This window comes from Arachis hypogaea, chromosome 16 (assembly GCF_003086295.3).
Source record: "Arachis hypogaea cultivar Tifrunner chromosome 16, arahy.Tifrunner.gnm2.J5K5, whole genome shotgun sequence".
Classification (NCBI taxonomy): Eukaryota; Viridiplantae; Streptophyta; class Magnoliopsida; order Fabales; family Fabaceae; genus Arachis; species Arachis hypogaea.
The window spans coordinates 10,838,794-10,851,912 of NC_092051.1; the positions used below are offsets into that span (position 1 = coordinate 10,838,794).

The 13,119-nt window shown below is 35.9% G+C and overlaps 1 protein-coding gene across 4 annotated transcripts; it reads right to left on the reverse strand.

Moving 5' to 3' along the window:
* Positions 1 to 3,191: 3,191 nt before the first annotated feature.
* Positions 3,192 to 6,384, reverse strand: LOC112756360 (membrane-anchored ubiquitin-fold protein 3). Of its 4 annotated transcripts, none has more exons than XM_025804925.2 (5): positions 6,197 to 6,343; positions 5,632 to 5,699; positions 5,152 to 5,367; positions 4,438 to 4,608; positions 3,192 to 3,628 (listed from the first exon to the last, which is right to left on the reverse strand). In XM_025804925.2, the coding sequence occupies exons 3-5, from the start codon at positions 5,279 to 5,281 to the stop codon at positions 3,573 to 3,575; spliced, it is 357 nt and encodes a 118-aa protein (XP_025660710.1). In that variant the 5' UTR covers positions 5,282 to 5,367; positions 5,632 to 5,699; positions 6,197 to 6,343; the 3' UTR covers positions 3,192 to 3,572. The 4 variants fall into 4 exon arrangements, with proteins under 4 accessions (XP_025660710.1, XP_025660709.1, XP_029149771.1 ...); XM_025804924.3 differs by having other exon boundaries at positions 5,632 to 5,776; XM_029293938.2 differs by lacking the exon at positions 5,632 to 5,699 and having other exon boundaries at positions 5,152 to 5,393; positions 6,197 to 6,384.
* Positions 6,385 to 13,119: the final 6,735 nt, after the last annotated feature.

Here is a 13,119-nt window from a genome sequence, read left to right on the forward strand (position 1 = left end):
AAGATGAAGATGTTGGAGGATTTCAGTTTTAGTCTTTTACTTTATTAGAACATTTAATTGTTACTTTGTTATTTTTTTTTTTTTTTTTGGTTGTGTTATATGAAGTTTTGATTGTGTGATTGTGTGTTTTATGTTGAACTAGATGCATATTTGTGATTTGTGAAGGATTTGAATGTGTGATCTAGAGTACTTGTTATAATTGTAGTATTATGTTAATTTATTATATTTTTTTATGTTAAAATTGTTAAGTTTGAGTGTCTATATTTGAGTAAATATATATATTATACATGATATATATATTTTTTATAAAAAATTTATAACAGGTAAACTCGTACGAGTCTACGAGTCGAGTTTACAAGTCGAGTCTAGGTCAGCTCCACGAGTTTACCTAGACTCGCGAGTTTGACAACCTTGATAACACACCATGCATCCACTTTTCAGCATTTTACCATTTTTTTTTATCCATTTACAAATTAATTTCTGACAATATGCGTGTGTATATGACCAAAAAAAATTGTGAAGAATTACATTAAGAGTTCTTGAATCAGGTTCATTTTTTTGGATATGTTCCGAAAAAATCGTACTATTCAATTTCTTTGTTAAAATAATTAAGCCCACTAATCGGACGGTTCGATTTGTATGGGAGGAAGAATTTGAATTTTGACATAGCTAATCAGACCGTTCGATTTTTATATATATTTAATTTTTTTATTTTGCAAAAATCAAATCAGACTGTCTGATTTGATTATTATATATTTTATTTAAATTCATCAATACGTTTTGGGTTAAAATCAAAATCGTTCTCGACTTTTTTTTATTAATATCATTATCAACGTTACAAAAAGTTATAAAATCATCTTTTTTCTAATTCTTGAACCAAAACACCCTTTATCATCATCATCCCCTTCACCTTCCTCACTCAACTGTTTACCTTCCCACCACTTTCATCACATTCATTGCCATCTACATTACCACAGTTCCATTTGTTGTTGTCACTGGTTCATTAGAGAGAGAAAAGCATTGCGAACAAAGGAAGAGGGTTGGGTCGCTGTTGTTATTAGGTCGCCATCACCGCTGGTTCATCAGAGAAAGATGGAAAAAAAGAGAGAGAGTGAACCAACGCGAACAGAGAGAGGGAAGGGTTGTTGTGGTTCAACAGAGAGAGAGAGAGAGAGAGAGAGAGAGAGAGAGAGGATACGAACAGAAGGAGGGGTTGCTGTTGTTGGATTGCCGCTGTTGCGGGTTGCCGCTACTGTCGTGGCGCACTTTCTTGCCAGTGACACCTTCTTCTCGCTGGCAATGTAGGTGTCAATGGATGTGGTGGAAGTGATGGAGGAGAGATGATAATAAAAAATATTTTGGTCCTAAAATTAGATAAAGAATTATTTTATAACATTTTATAACGTTGATGATAATATTAATAAAAAAAAGGATCAGAAACGATTTTGATTTTAATAAAAAATACTGAAGACAAATAAAATACTTAACCCAAAAAATAATTATTTACCTTAACAAACTTTTCTTCAATAGATAGGACTTCAAATTTAAAAACACCAATAGTATGATTATTTTTACAATTTTGGCACGAGACAATGAATTAGATTAACCATTAATTTTTTCTTAAGAAAAAAATTTCTACCACATGACAATTATTTTTTTTTCATACAATACAAACAAAAACAAGTTATTTGGAAAAAAAAACCTTTAGTCTTTTACTAAAACAAGTTCATAAGAAAATACGCACATGATATAAAAATTTGTCTTATATACAAAAATGTATATACTATATTAATGAAATATGCACGGTATATACAATTTGGTATACAATACAAAAATTTTAATATATAGTACACAAATTTTAATGTGTAACACATAAATTTTCAAAGATTATATACTTAAAATATTGGCTCACTCAACTAACAAAATATATTCGCTAACAAAAATTTGTGTTATATGTAAAATTTTTTATACTATATTGATAAATTTATGTTATATACAAAAATTTGTTTACTATATCAATGAAATACATACAACATATAAATTTTAGTGTACACCACAAAATTTGATACATAATACACAATTCTTGATGTGTAGCACAAATTTTTAAAGGACTACATACCTAAAACATTTATTCACCCAACAAACAAAATACAACAAAAATTTGTGTGCTATATCAATAATTTGTGTTATTACAAAATTTTTTATGCTATGTTTTACAAAATTGTTTACTATGTTAATAAATTTTTGTAGCATTACTGAACATAAAAAATACTAGTATTAGTACCAAAGATAGGTTGAGAAATATTATGACCAAACAAGTTATACACATCTCGTCTCTCTGTTTTCACTTCCAAAGAGAGACCGAAAACTTGAGCACCATACTCTTTTCTTTCTTTTCCCTTCTTCCCCCTTTCCCTTTTCCGTTTTTTATCTTGTGTTTGCTTTTATATTTTAAGCTTCAATTATTTTTTTAATCAAAATATGTATTCATTCTCAGGTTATATTTTAATATAAAAAATATTTTTAAAAAAAAATTGAGATCTAATATATCGTTGCTATTTACAAATTAAAAAAGTATGAAGAGCCAATGGAATATTTGGCTCCCTAACAGGACTCTCTGACCAAGTTATAATGTAGCCAATGAAATATTTATACAATATGTACAATAGACTATATGAGTTACAAAATCAACATCTTTAAACTAATTTTAGAGTTCACCAATGATCAAACTCTTAACATTTCGGATCTAAAACTCTGATATCATGTCATGATACCACTCATCCCAAAAGCTTACGCTGATGGAAAAAAGTAACACTAATGGTTATATCTCTAATATTCCCTAAACCTCCATTGTACACATTGTACAAATATTCCATTGATTCCCTATACTTTCCCATCGAAAAATTATTAACCCCAAATAATAGTTAAGATTTTTATTTAATGTCCCCAGCGATAGTAATAGGTTTTTGGGGAATTCTTATATACGGTACGCTTTGACAAGCAAGGTTACTGATAGTGATGACCTGCCTTATTATATGGCAATTTTTTACATCCATAGTCTACATAATGTCATAATTAAATCAATTTGGTTGTAAATTAAACCTATACTATTCAATATCAAAGTAGTCTACACGTTACAATTTAGAAATTGCTTCCATAAATAAAGATAAAGATTAGGACTGAAATGTAAGTTGGTGCTTCAATATCTGGATATTTATAGCGTATAAAATGTCAAATTATACATTTCCAAACAACATATATTCATCAAATGCTACGAAGTGGCCTAATATGGACTCGTGGCCAAGGCTTTATGTCCTCCAATATAACACTCTTATTGTGGTCGTTGAGGTCAGAATTTTGCAATGATAATATCTGATTTCACTCCAAAGACAATGGCTAGTAATGAATTGAACATAAAAAAAAGCAAGCAACAAAGATTTGATAAATCCAAACATGTCAGAAGGCAATGCCACTTGATAGCGCACTGCCAATTCAACAACCGGAGAGGCTGAGATAAAAATAGGAAAAACGCAACCTTATCTTCAGGGGCAGCCGCAAGGTATGCCTCCTAACTAAAGGATGGTGCATGCACATGAATTCATCTTTTGCTTGTTCTCCTGGTTCTTTTCTGCAAGATAAGTAGATAGCCAAGGGGGGAAGAGCGTATCGTGTGAGTGTAATTTAGTAATAAATAAATAAGTATCTTTAACTTGCCAAAAGCATCATATCTTTCAGAGCAACATAATATTAATAGCTACATTGATACATATGAAGGACAAACAGATGACATCAGACAAAAGATAATTAACCTTATTCCACTAAGTTGGAACAGTTGCAGCCAGAGTGTTCTATCTTATTATTTTATGCATGTTTTTTTAAAGATGCACTGTCATAATTGTGATTATTTACCAGACTAGACTCAGTAACAGACCAATACCATAATACTACATTCACCATTACTGATCACGATCTGTTCAAGTTGTTGGAAAGAACATTTTCCATGCCATCACAAGAACTACTTTAAAATCATTTGTGTCTTAACAGTCTCTATTCTACATCATTTACATCTCCATCCTGTTATAAAAGTAGGAGTGGGAAAGAAAGTGAAATGCCATACAGAAACAGATGGACGGAAGTTGGAACAGGATAAGAGATAGATTATAAAGTATAAACTATATAGCTTAAAATCAACTAATGAAAAATTAAAATTGCCAAATTTTTGCGGCACCCATGCTGGTATGTATTTGGTTAAGGTACTTGCTGGATGCACACGAGTTATCTGTAACAGATTTTCTTTGTTTTTTTTTTTTAACTCTTTCCATTGTTCACAGTTTACTATCAACTACTAGGATACAAGAGCTGATATCTCACAGGTATAAGCCAGTCCATGCAACCTAGATGGTTCAGAAAAAGAACAAAACGTTGGATTGAACAAACCTGATTTCTTTTTAACTAATGGAGGTTGCACTACAACATGCATGGTAATAGCACCACCAGGGATGTCACCAAATGTTATTCTGGAATCCGCAAGAGTTTTGTTGTTTTCCAAAACTTTGCCCGCATGTATAATTTTTACATCATTTACTGACTTTGGTGTAACTGTTTTGCCTGTAGACAAAAATATTCAAATAAAGGTATGGATAAACAAATAGCTGAGATGACAATACTCATTTAAAAAGTATTCATGGAAAAGGAAGTTGAATCTATCATTGTTAAGAAGGATAATGCATAAGACAGGACTTTGTATTAACCTTTTTGGTTAAACATAAAACTTGACTACAAACTAGTGAACTACAGAATAAATGCATGCAGAACAGCATCCATTTCTGTAATTTAGAGAAGTAATACAAAATAATAAGAAAAATATTACATATTTTAGCTTATATAATTTATGCTTAATGAGAGATAATGAGTATGGCGAGATTGTAGCACTGTTACTGTTGTAAACCATGAAACAATAAAAATGCCTAGCACATATTTGCAGATAATCACTGAAAGATGAATCTAATGCTTGCTTTGAATTAGTTCTTTTTGGAAGGGTATCTAAATAGAGCATTCAATAACAATAGTTCAAAAATAACAACAGAAATTATTAACACATGTACAAAAATAACAAAATCTATCTCATAGATGCCCCTCAGGATGACTCACCTTGAGGCCACTCGGTAATTAGCCTTTGCTTAAGGGTAGCAACTGTAGTAGATGGTAAGTAAGTCCTGTGCGCTATATCAGTTCCATCATATATGCGGAATTTAAGCTCAATCTCCTCTCGTTCAGCCATGATGGCCCGTCTCCACCTCTGCCAAGCTTATGCAACTGCAGAACGGTACTCCCCCGCATCAAATAATTTGGACTCACCAGGTCTACCTGCAAATAAATTCCCCTTCCAATGACTTCAATCCATTTAGAAACAATTCAATCACCACCTTAACTATTCTAAATGAAAAAAAAAAAGGAAATAAATAAAATCAATAGTTCGATCAAGAATTGTATGGCAGGGTAGAAGGTTTTCAAGTGTAGGCACCTATAGCATATGTTTAGATTGGGAGACCACAAAATTAAAATCCCGAAACATAAACACGAAGAATGAAGTTAATGCACACGGTATCAACATGATCGTGCACAACTAACCTCAATGACTCCGCGGGAAATTTCCTTATTACAGCAAGCTCGCAAAAATTGCACATCTGAATTGACAGCTGGATAATCAATACAACCAAGTGAACACCTCATATGATCCAATTGCTTCTCCAAACAATCTTTACAACAGATATTTCTGCGTGAAGATATGGAATTTTAAGGCACAAAAAAATAAAGAAGAAGAAGAAGATCGGATTCCTACAGATCGCACCGAATTCAAATCAGAATTGATTCTATTCGAAAGCAAAACCTTATGAATCAAAAGGAGAATTGATTGGCATGCTCTCGACCGAATGAGATTCTACCGTATATTACATGTATATATACGGCGCAAATTAAACCCTAGAATTGCAGGGAAAACGAAGAACCTAAACAAAGTGATGAATCAGACTCAACTTTCAATAAGGGATGGGTTTCTCAGAACGGGAAAAAAAATCCTGAAATTCTAGATAGCTAAAAGTGAAATTGAGGAAGAGAATAACAATATTTTCTTCAAAAAGAAAAAAAAAAGAAAAGAAATGAAAAGTGTGAGAGTTTAGGGGAAAATTGATAGTACCTGGTCAAGAAGCCATTAATGGATGATGAGTAAGAAGGTGAAAGTGTTGTTAGAGAGAAAGAGATCTATGTGAGAGTGGTGTGGGTTCGTTTCGGTTTCGATTTCGTTTTCGTTTTCGTTATGCTTTCTTCTCGCTCTTGTTGCTTCTTCGATCGGTTAATAGAGAGAGAAAGGATCTAACTCTCAACAGTGGCAAAGCGGTTACCACTTACGACTTAATGAGTGGTATATTCCAGTGCGGCCGGTTCTACAAACCCCAGGTGTAGTGCATTACTTGTAGTTTGCCACGTCATACGAGTTAATGGTATTGCGGTGAGTAGTTACTAGTATACCCTTGCCTAGGGTCCTCTTTGCTTTCTTTATTTCTGTGTGTTCTAGCCTTCTAGGTAATGCCTGAAGGAGTTAATTGCTCATAGAGTCCGTGGCAATTTTGACATTTTGCAACGTTTTTTTTTTTTTATCAGATTGTTAAAAGTTATTGTTTTTTAAAAAATATTATTCTTATACCAAACATTTTTAATATTTATATAAGAATATAATAATTATTAATTAATTATATATTTAAATTATCTTTTAATTAATAAAATAAACAATTTATGTATTTGATTATTAAAAATATTAATATTAAAATAATATTTTTTATAAAAAAATATACACGTAATAGGATTTTTTTTTTAGGTTGTTAAAAATTAATGAACAGGTGGGAAAAAAAAAGGAGGAAGTTGAACCTACTAATGGTACAAATTTTTTTTTTTGTCTTTTGTTTTTTTACTGTAATAGTGAGAATGAGATTTCACTTTTTTTTTTCAAAGTCGATTTCACTTGTTAGTTGTTACTTGATTTGGTAATTTAATAATTTAGAATCTATACGTTATCGGATTTTTTAATTTAATATTAAATTTTTTTTAATTGTTTCGAGTGTTACTTGAAATTAGATTGTTTTGGGGTTGGCAAGTAAGGCCCAAATTCTCAATGGAGCGGATTCTGACTTATTCTACGTTTGATGGGAGTGGTACCTGCAAAATACTCCGATGCTTAAGTTAGCAAAGGTCTTAGCAGGTTTTAATGTATTGGAACTTAAGTATACTTGAGGGGTGTCAGTGTATTTATAGGTGATGTGCCAATAACCACCGTTGGAGTAGCTCCACTTCTGATGATGGATAACGGTCCCTTTATCTTAGGGTTGTTGAGATCTCTTTTCTAGAAGTAGGTGAGAGATATTAGGAGTTAGTTATAACTCCTCTAGGAGGGAGTCATCAAGCAACGCTCTTATCCAACCTCTCAAAAGGTCGGTCATACGATGGATGTCTTTTGGGCCTGGCCTATGTTTTTGGGCCAGACATATGTTTTTCGGCCAGACATGAACAATGCCCTTATGCCCCTGCTTGAAAACCGACGTGATTTACAGTTCGAAAAATCGACGTGATTCTAGGATGTGAACCGTTGCGCCTCTTGACTTCTTCTTTTGGACACGTGGGATGTGGTTACATTTGTAACCGTGTACGTTATTAATGAGGGAGATAATTTTTACGTTTCTGTCCCTTAGGCTGCGTTTGTTTTCGAGAACAGGACATGACAAGACACTGAGAACAAAACATGACAAGACACTGATGGACAGAGACACAAAATTTTGTGTTCTTGTATTCTGTTTGGTGATAAACTAGAACAAATTATGAAAATCCAATTTATTCTCATTTTTTTCATTCAAAAAATTTGAGATGAAAAATATAATAATAAAATATATAATTATGAAAAATTAACAAAAATAAAGAAAGAAAAAATAAAAAATAAGTTGTGTCCCTTGTTAGTGTCTCCGTGTCCTTCCTGTCAGGATGGACACAAAATACACTAATTCAGTGTCTCTGGACACACTGTCTCTGTCCATGTCTCCTCTGCCAAACACAATTTTGTGTCTCTGTGTCCTTGTCTCAGTGTCCTGTCTCTGTAAACAAACACAGCCTTAGGTCTTTAAAAATGCTTTTTCCCCTTTCTCTCTCTTCTTTTTGCTTCTTCTTCTGTGTTTTTGAGTGCACCATTTTCTTTTCGATTCTTTCTGCTTACTCACCTACGTTGAAATTCTCTCATTCTTCCTTTATGTTTGTTGTTCCAGCCTTCGGTATTGAAGCCTGATTCTTCCTCTGAAGAATTTCGAAGAATGCCGGATTTGCTTTCGAGGAAACTCTTTTGTTGTCTTCACGCACTGCTATCTACCTTTCTGGGAGAAGAGGTTACCTTTCCCTTTCCTGTTAATGCACTGTTTCTTTGTTGCTTTTTTGAAGCATAGTGGGTCTCTGTTTGTTGGTGAAGCCCTTCCTATTTACTTTTTTCGGGTGTGTTTGTCACTTATATTGTTATAATGCTTCCATGATCTTCTTTGTATGTGGAAATATTTTTTAACAGTACTTGCGATAATCGTTTATAACATATTTGTTCGCTTTTTCAAGAAAGTGCTTCTTCATGTTTGTCGAATGATTTGTTCTGTAAAAAAGGGTGTTTCTTTTTGTTGTTGATTGGTAGTAACTCCTTTCTTTCCATAATGTAGATATATCTTTTCTAAATGTCTCGCCCAACTATTTCAAAAATGTCTTCGAGAGTTTCTGAGGATCTGTTGAGATGGGTAGACTCTTCAGTTCTTTGTGTTGTTCATATGGTAGATAGTGTTTTTGTAGATGAGTTTCGAAAATACCATAAGCTTTGTAGCTCTAAGGATGATGAGGTGAAATACGAGTTAGTTGCCCCTGACCCTGAAGACAGGGTTTGTTTTGGCCGAGTCGTTAATTCAGAGTCGCAGTTTATCTTCATGTACGATTGCCTTTTCACCCGACTTGGGGTGACCTTCCCCTTTACTGATTTCAAAACTGAGGTCTTATCTTACTATAAAGTTGCTCCTTCCCAACTGCACCCAAATTCTTAGGGTTTTATGAAGATTTATCAGCTTGTGAGTCGTGAGCTTGATTTTTCGACTTATTTAAAGATATTTTTCTTTTTATTTCATCTTACTAAGCCTTTTTAGTGCTACTTCAAATAAAAATAAGTAGCAGTGGGTGTCCTTCCCAGCCATCCAAGGTCAAAAAATTTTTTCCATCTTTGATAAGGCATTCCATGATTTCAAAAACTTCTTCTTTAAAGTTCGTACGATTAAGGGTCACCACCCTTTCTTTTTAAATGATAATAACGATCCCCGTTTCCCCTTGTACTGGATGGAAGCTGCCACTGTCGAGAAATATAATCTGACAGACTTGAATGAGGTCGAGGAGGCAGTAGTCAAGTTTTTCAGAGAGGCTTGGGGACGGGCTCTAAACCTCGATACCAAAAAATTCCTTCTCGGGACTCTGAGTTATATCTATACCGAGCTAGGTAGTTTTTATTGCTTTCAGGTATCTTCATTTGTTTTTCTGAATTTTTTTTTAACGCTTAGTATTCTTTTTGTAGGGAAAATGAAAAGCGGTTCCAAGGCTTACCAAAAGGTCCAAGAGACAAAAAGGAACGCCCGTGCCCAAGCTGCTCAATTGCAGGAGAGTAGTAAGTCGGATACTTCCTCTCCGACGAAGTCTGACTCGGGGACCTCTTTTCAAAGCAAGCCGGTAAGCCCTCTTCCTCCTCCTCTTCCTCCTTCCTTTCTAGTTCTTACTACTCTAGTTCCTCAATTTTCTGAGCCGAGCTCTAAAAAGAGAAAGACCTCGGAATCTAGAGCCCTTAATCTCACTGATATCGGATTTGACGGGGTGAAATTTTGTGAGAAACACATCCTTCCTCATAGCTTTATTTCTATGGGCGATGTTTCTATCAAAAATTATCTCAAAGTCTTGATTCCGGGGGGGGGGGGATTTGAACTGCTAGGGTGTGCTTTACCCTTCTTAAAGAGTTAGAGAAGACTTCGTTGAATGCTACTCAGCATTCTTTGGAGGCCCTTCAGGCCGAGGTGGCCACTCTTCGGGAGGCCGAGAAGGGGCTAGAGGAGGAAAAGATAAGCTTGGAGGCCAAGCTCTTCAAAGCTCGGGACCGGGAGAGGGATTCTGCAGCTTCTTGTGCTCTGGCCGAGGGGTTATTGAAGAAGGCTAAAGAGAACTATGTCAGGGTCTTTAGGGAGAACTTGGAGCTGAAGAGACAAATGGAGCAACTTACGGAGGATTACATTGATTTGGATGAGTTAGTTGCTGAGGGGACGGAAGAAGTGTTTGAAATTTTGAAGAACCAAGTATAGGTTCTTGCCCCTGACTTGGACTTGTCCTCCCTCCATCCCGACAAGATTGTAGTCGATGGAGAAATCATTTTTCCACCTCACCCTCCCACTGACTCCGAGCTCAAGACTGCTGGGTAGCGTTTGGTTGAGTCTCCTCCCCAAGAAGTCGTTGCTTCCGAGGAGGTGATTCCGAGTTTTTCCTCTCAGCCAGAAGCAGCTACTACCGAGGAAATCCCTCCGACCTCTTCCGTCAAGGAAAATCCTCTGACTTCTTCAGCCATACCTGGTTCCTCTCCAGCTCCTGATCAGAATCTTTTAATTGGTCCTGTTTGATGTATGGGTTAAGGCCCGGCCTGTGGGTCCTCTTATGAACACTTTTATTATGTTTTTGTTTTGTGTTGTTGATGACTTTGGTCCTTTAAAAAGGAATTTAATAACTCTTTCATTTTGTTATTGTTTGCTGATGTTCACCCCTTTAGATGGTTTTTACCAACTTTCCATGAGTAGCTATAATTATTTTGAAAAGGTTTCTATGTTTTTCGAGCTTCCCTTTTGCTTTCGGATGACTCATCTGTTGTTTGAGCTATTTGTGAGGCTTTTATAAAAGCCTAAGTAATCTTTCCCTTAGGTTTCTAAAGGTTTCAGATTTCCATCACTTAGTATAGATGTTCATCTTTTTGTTATCGAACCGTTTTCGTAAGTTAGGTTATTTTTGTGATGCATTTTATTCTGCTCAGACGCTTTCTGACTTATAAGTCGTTTGGTTCCGAGTTTTCATATGATCATCATTTACAACCTCTTTACACCGACTTGTACCTCGTCGCTTTATTCTGCCGACCTTGTAGGTTGGGCTATATATTTTCGCACTTTTTCGAGCTTAAGTCAATGCGTATCGTAGGAAATAGTAATGGAATAGATATAAAAAGAGATTATTATTGATGAAATATGATTTACAAAGAATGCTTTGCTACTAAGGGAATAATTTTCTTGCCCCTAGTCCTTGCTTGGATGCCTCATTAAAACCCCTTCAGGAAAACCCTTCTTCGGGAAAAACCTTGAAGTCGGGAAAAATAGTACATCAGGGAGCGAGGTGCTCTTCTAGCTATAATATCTTTTCAAGTTGCACGCGTGCCACAACCTTGGGAGCTCGGCTCTATTCAAATCGGACACTTTGTAATAACCTTTTCCCAAGACTTCGGAGATCTTATAAGGTCCTTTCCAGTTAACAGCGAGTTTTCCTTCGCCCGACTTGCTTACTCCTATGTCGTTCCTTATCAGGACCAAATCGCTTGTGGCGAAGCTCCTTCACATGACCTTTTTGTTGTATCTAGCTGATATTCTTTGCTTTAGCACTGCTTCTCTTATTTGGGCTTGTTCTCGGACCTCTAGGAGGAGTTTTAGTTCTTCTTTATGGGCTTCAACATTTCCGACCTCATTATAGAATCTCACCCTTAGACTTTGCTCATTTACCTCCACTGGGATCATGGCTTCTATCCCATATGTAAGTCGGAAGGGTGTTTCTCCAATCGTGGAATGGGGTGTTGTTCGGTAGGCTCATAGTACTTGCGGGAGTTCTTCTGTCCAAGCTCCCTTTACATCTTGCAACCTTTTCTTTAACCCCGCTAATATGACTTTATTGGCTGCTTCAACTTGTTCGTTGGATTGGGGATGTTCTACCGACGTAAACTGGTGCTTAATCTTCATGCTTGCTACTAAGTTCCTGAATGAGAAGTAGGTGAATTGTGTACCATTATCTGTGGTAATGGAGTGAGGGACCCCAAACCGAGTAATGATATTCTTATAGGAATTTCCGAATTCTTTGAGCTGTAATAGTAGCTAGCGGTTCTGTTTCTATCCACTTGGTGAAGTAATCCACTCCCACGATCAGGTATTTAACCTGTCCCAGTGCCTGGGGGAATGGTCTGAGTAGGTCCAGCCCCCATTTCACAAAAGACCACGGAGAGGTTATACTGATGAGCTCTGCGGGTGGAGCGATGTGGAAGTTGGCATGTATCTGGCAGGGCGGACACTTTCTAACAAAGTTGGTTGCATCCTTTTGTAGAGTTGACAAGAAGAATCTAGCTCGGATCACCTTTCTAGCCAGAGATCGTTCCCCGAGGTGATTTCCACAGATGCCATTGTGTACTTCATCCAAGACATTTTCAGTTTTATTAGTCGGAACGCATTTTAATAAAGGTGCAGATATTCCCCATCTATAGAGGACATTTTATACCAATGTGTAGTTCTGGGCCTCCCTCCGAACCCTCTTGGCTTCCTTTTGCTTCTTGGGAAGGATGTCGAATTTTAAATATTCAATCAAGGGAGTCATCCATCCGAGGTTTAGGCTGGAAACAGATAGAACATCCGATTTTCTTTTTGACTTGTTAACGGAGGGTTCTTTTAGGGTTTCTTGTATTAGGCTTCTGTTGTTTCCTCCTGGTTTGATACTTGCCAGCTTGGAAATGGCGTCAGCTCGGCTGTTGAGTTCCCGAGTTATATGCCGGACTTCAGTGTCATCAAATTGTTAAAGATGTTCAAGCATTTTTTCTAAGTATCTCTTCATGTTAGGGTCTTTCGCTTGGAATTCTTCATTGATCTGTGAAGTTACTATTTGAGAATCACTGAAGATTATTACTTTGGTCGCTCCCATTTCTTTGGCAAGTTTCAGTCCAGCGCTCAGGGCTTCATATTCGGTCTGGTTGTTGGAAGCGGGAAACTCAAATTTCAGGGAAACTTCAAT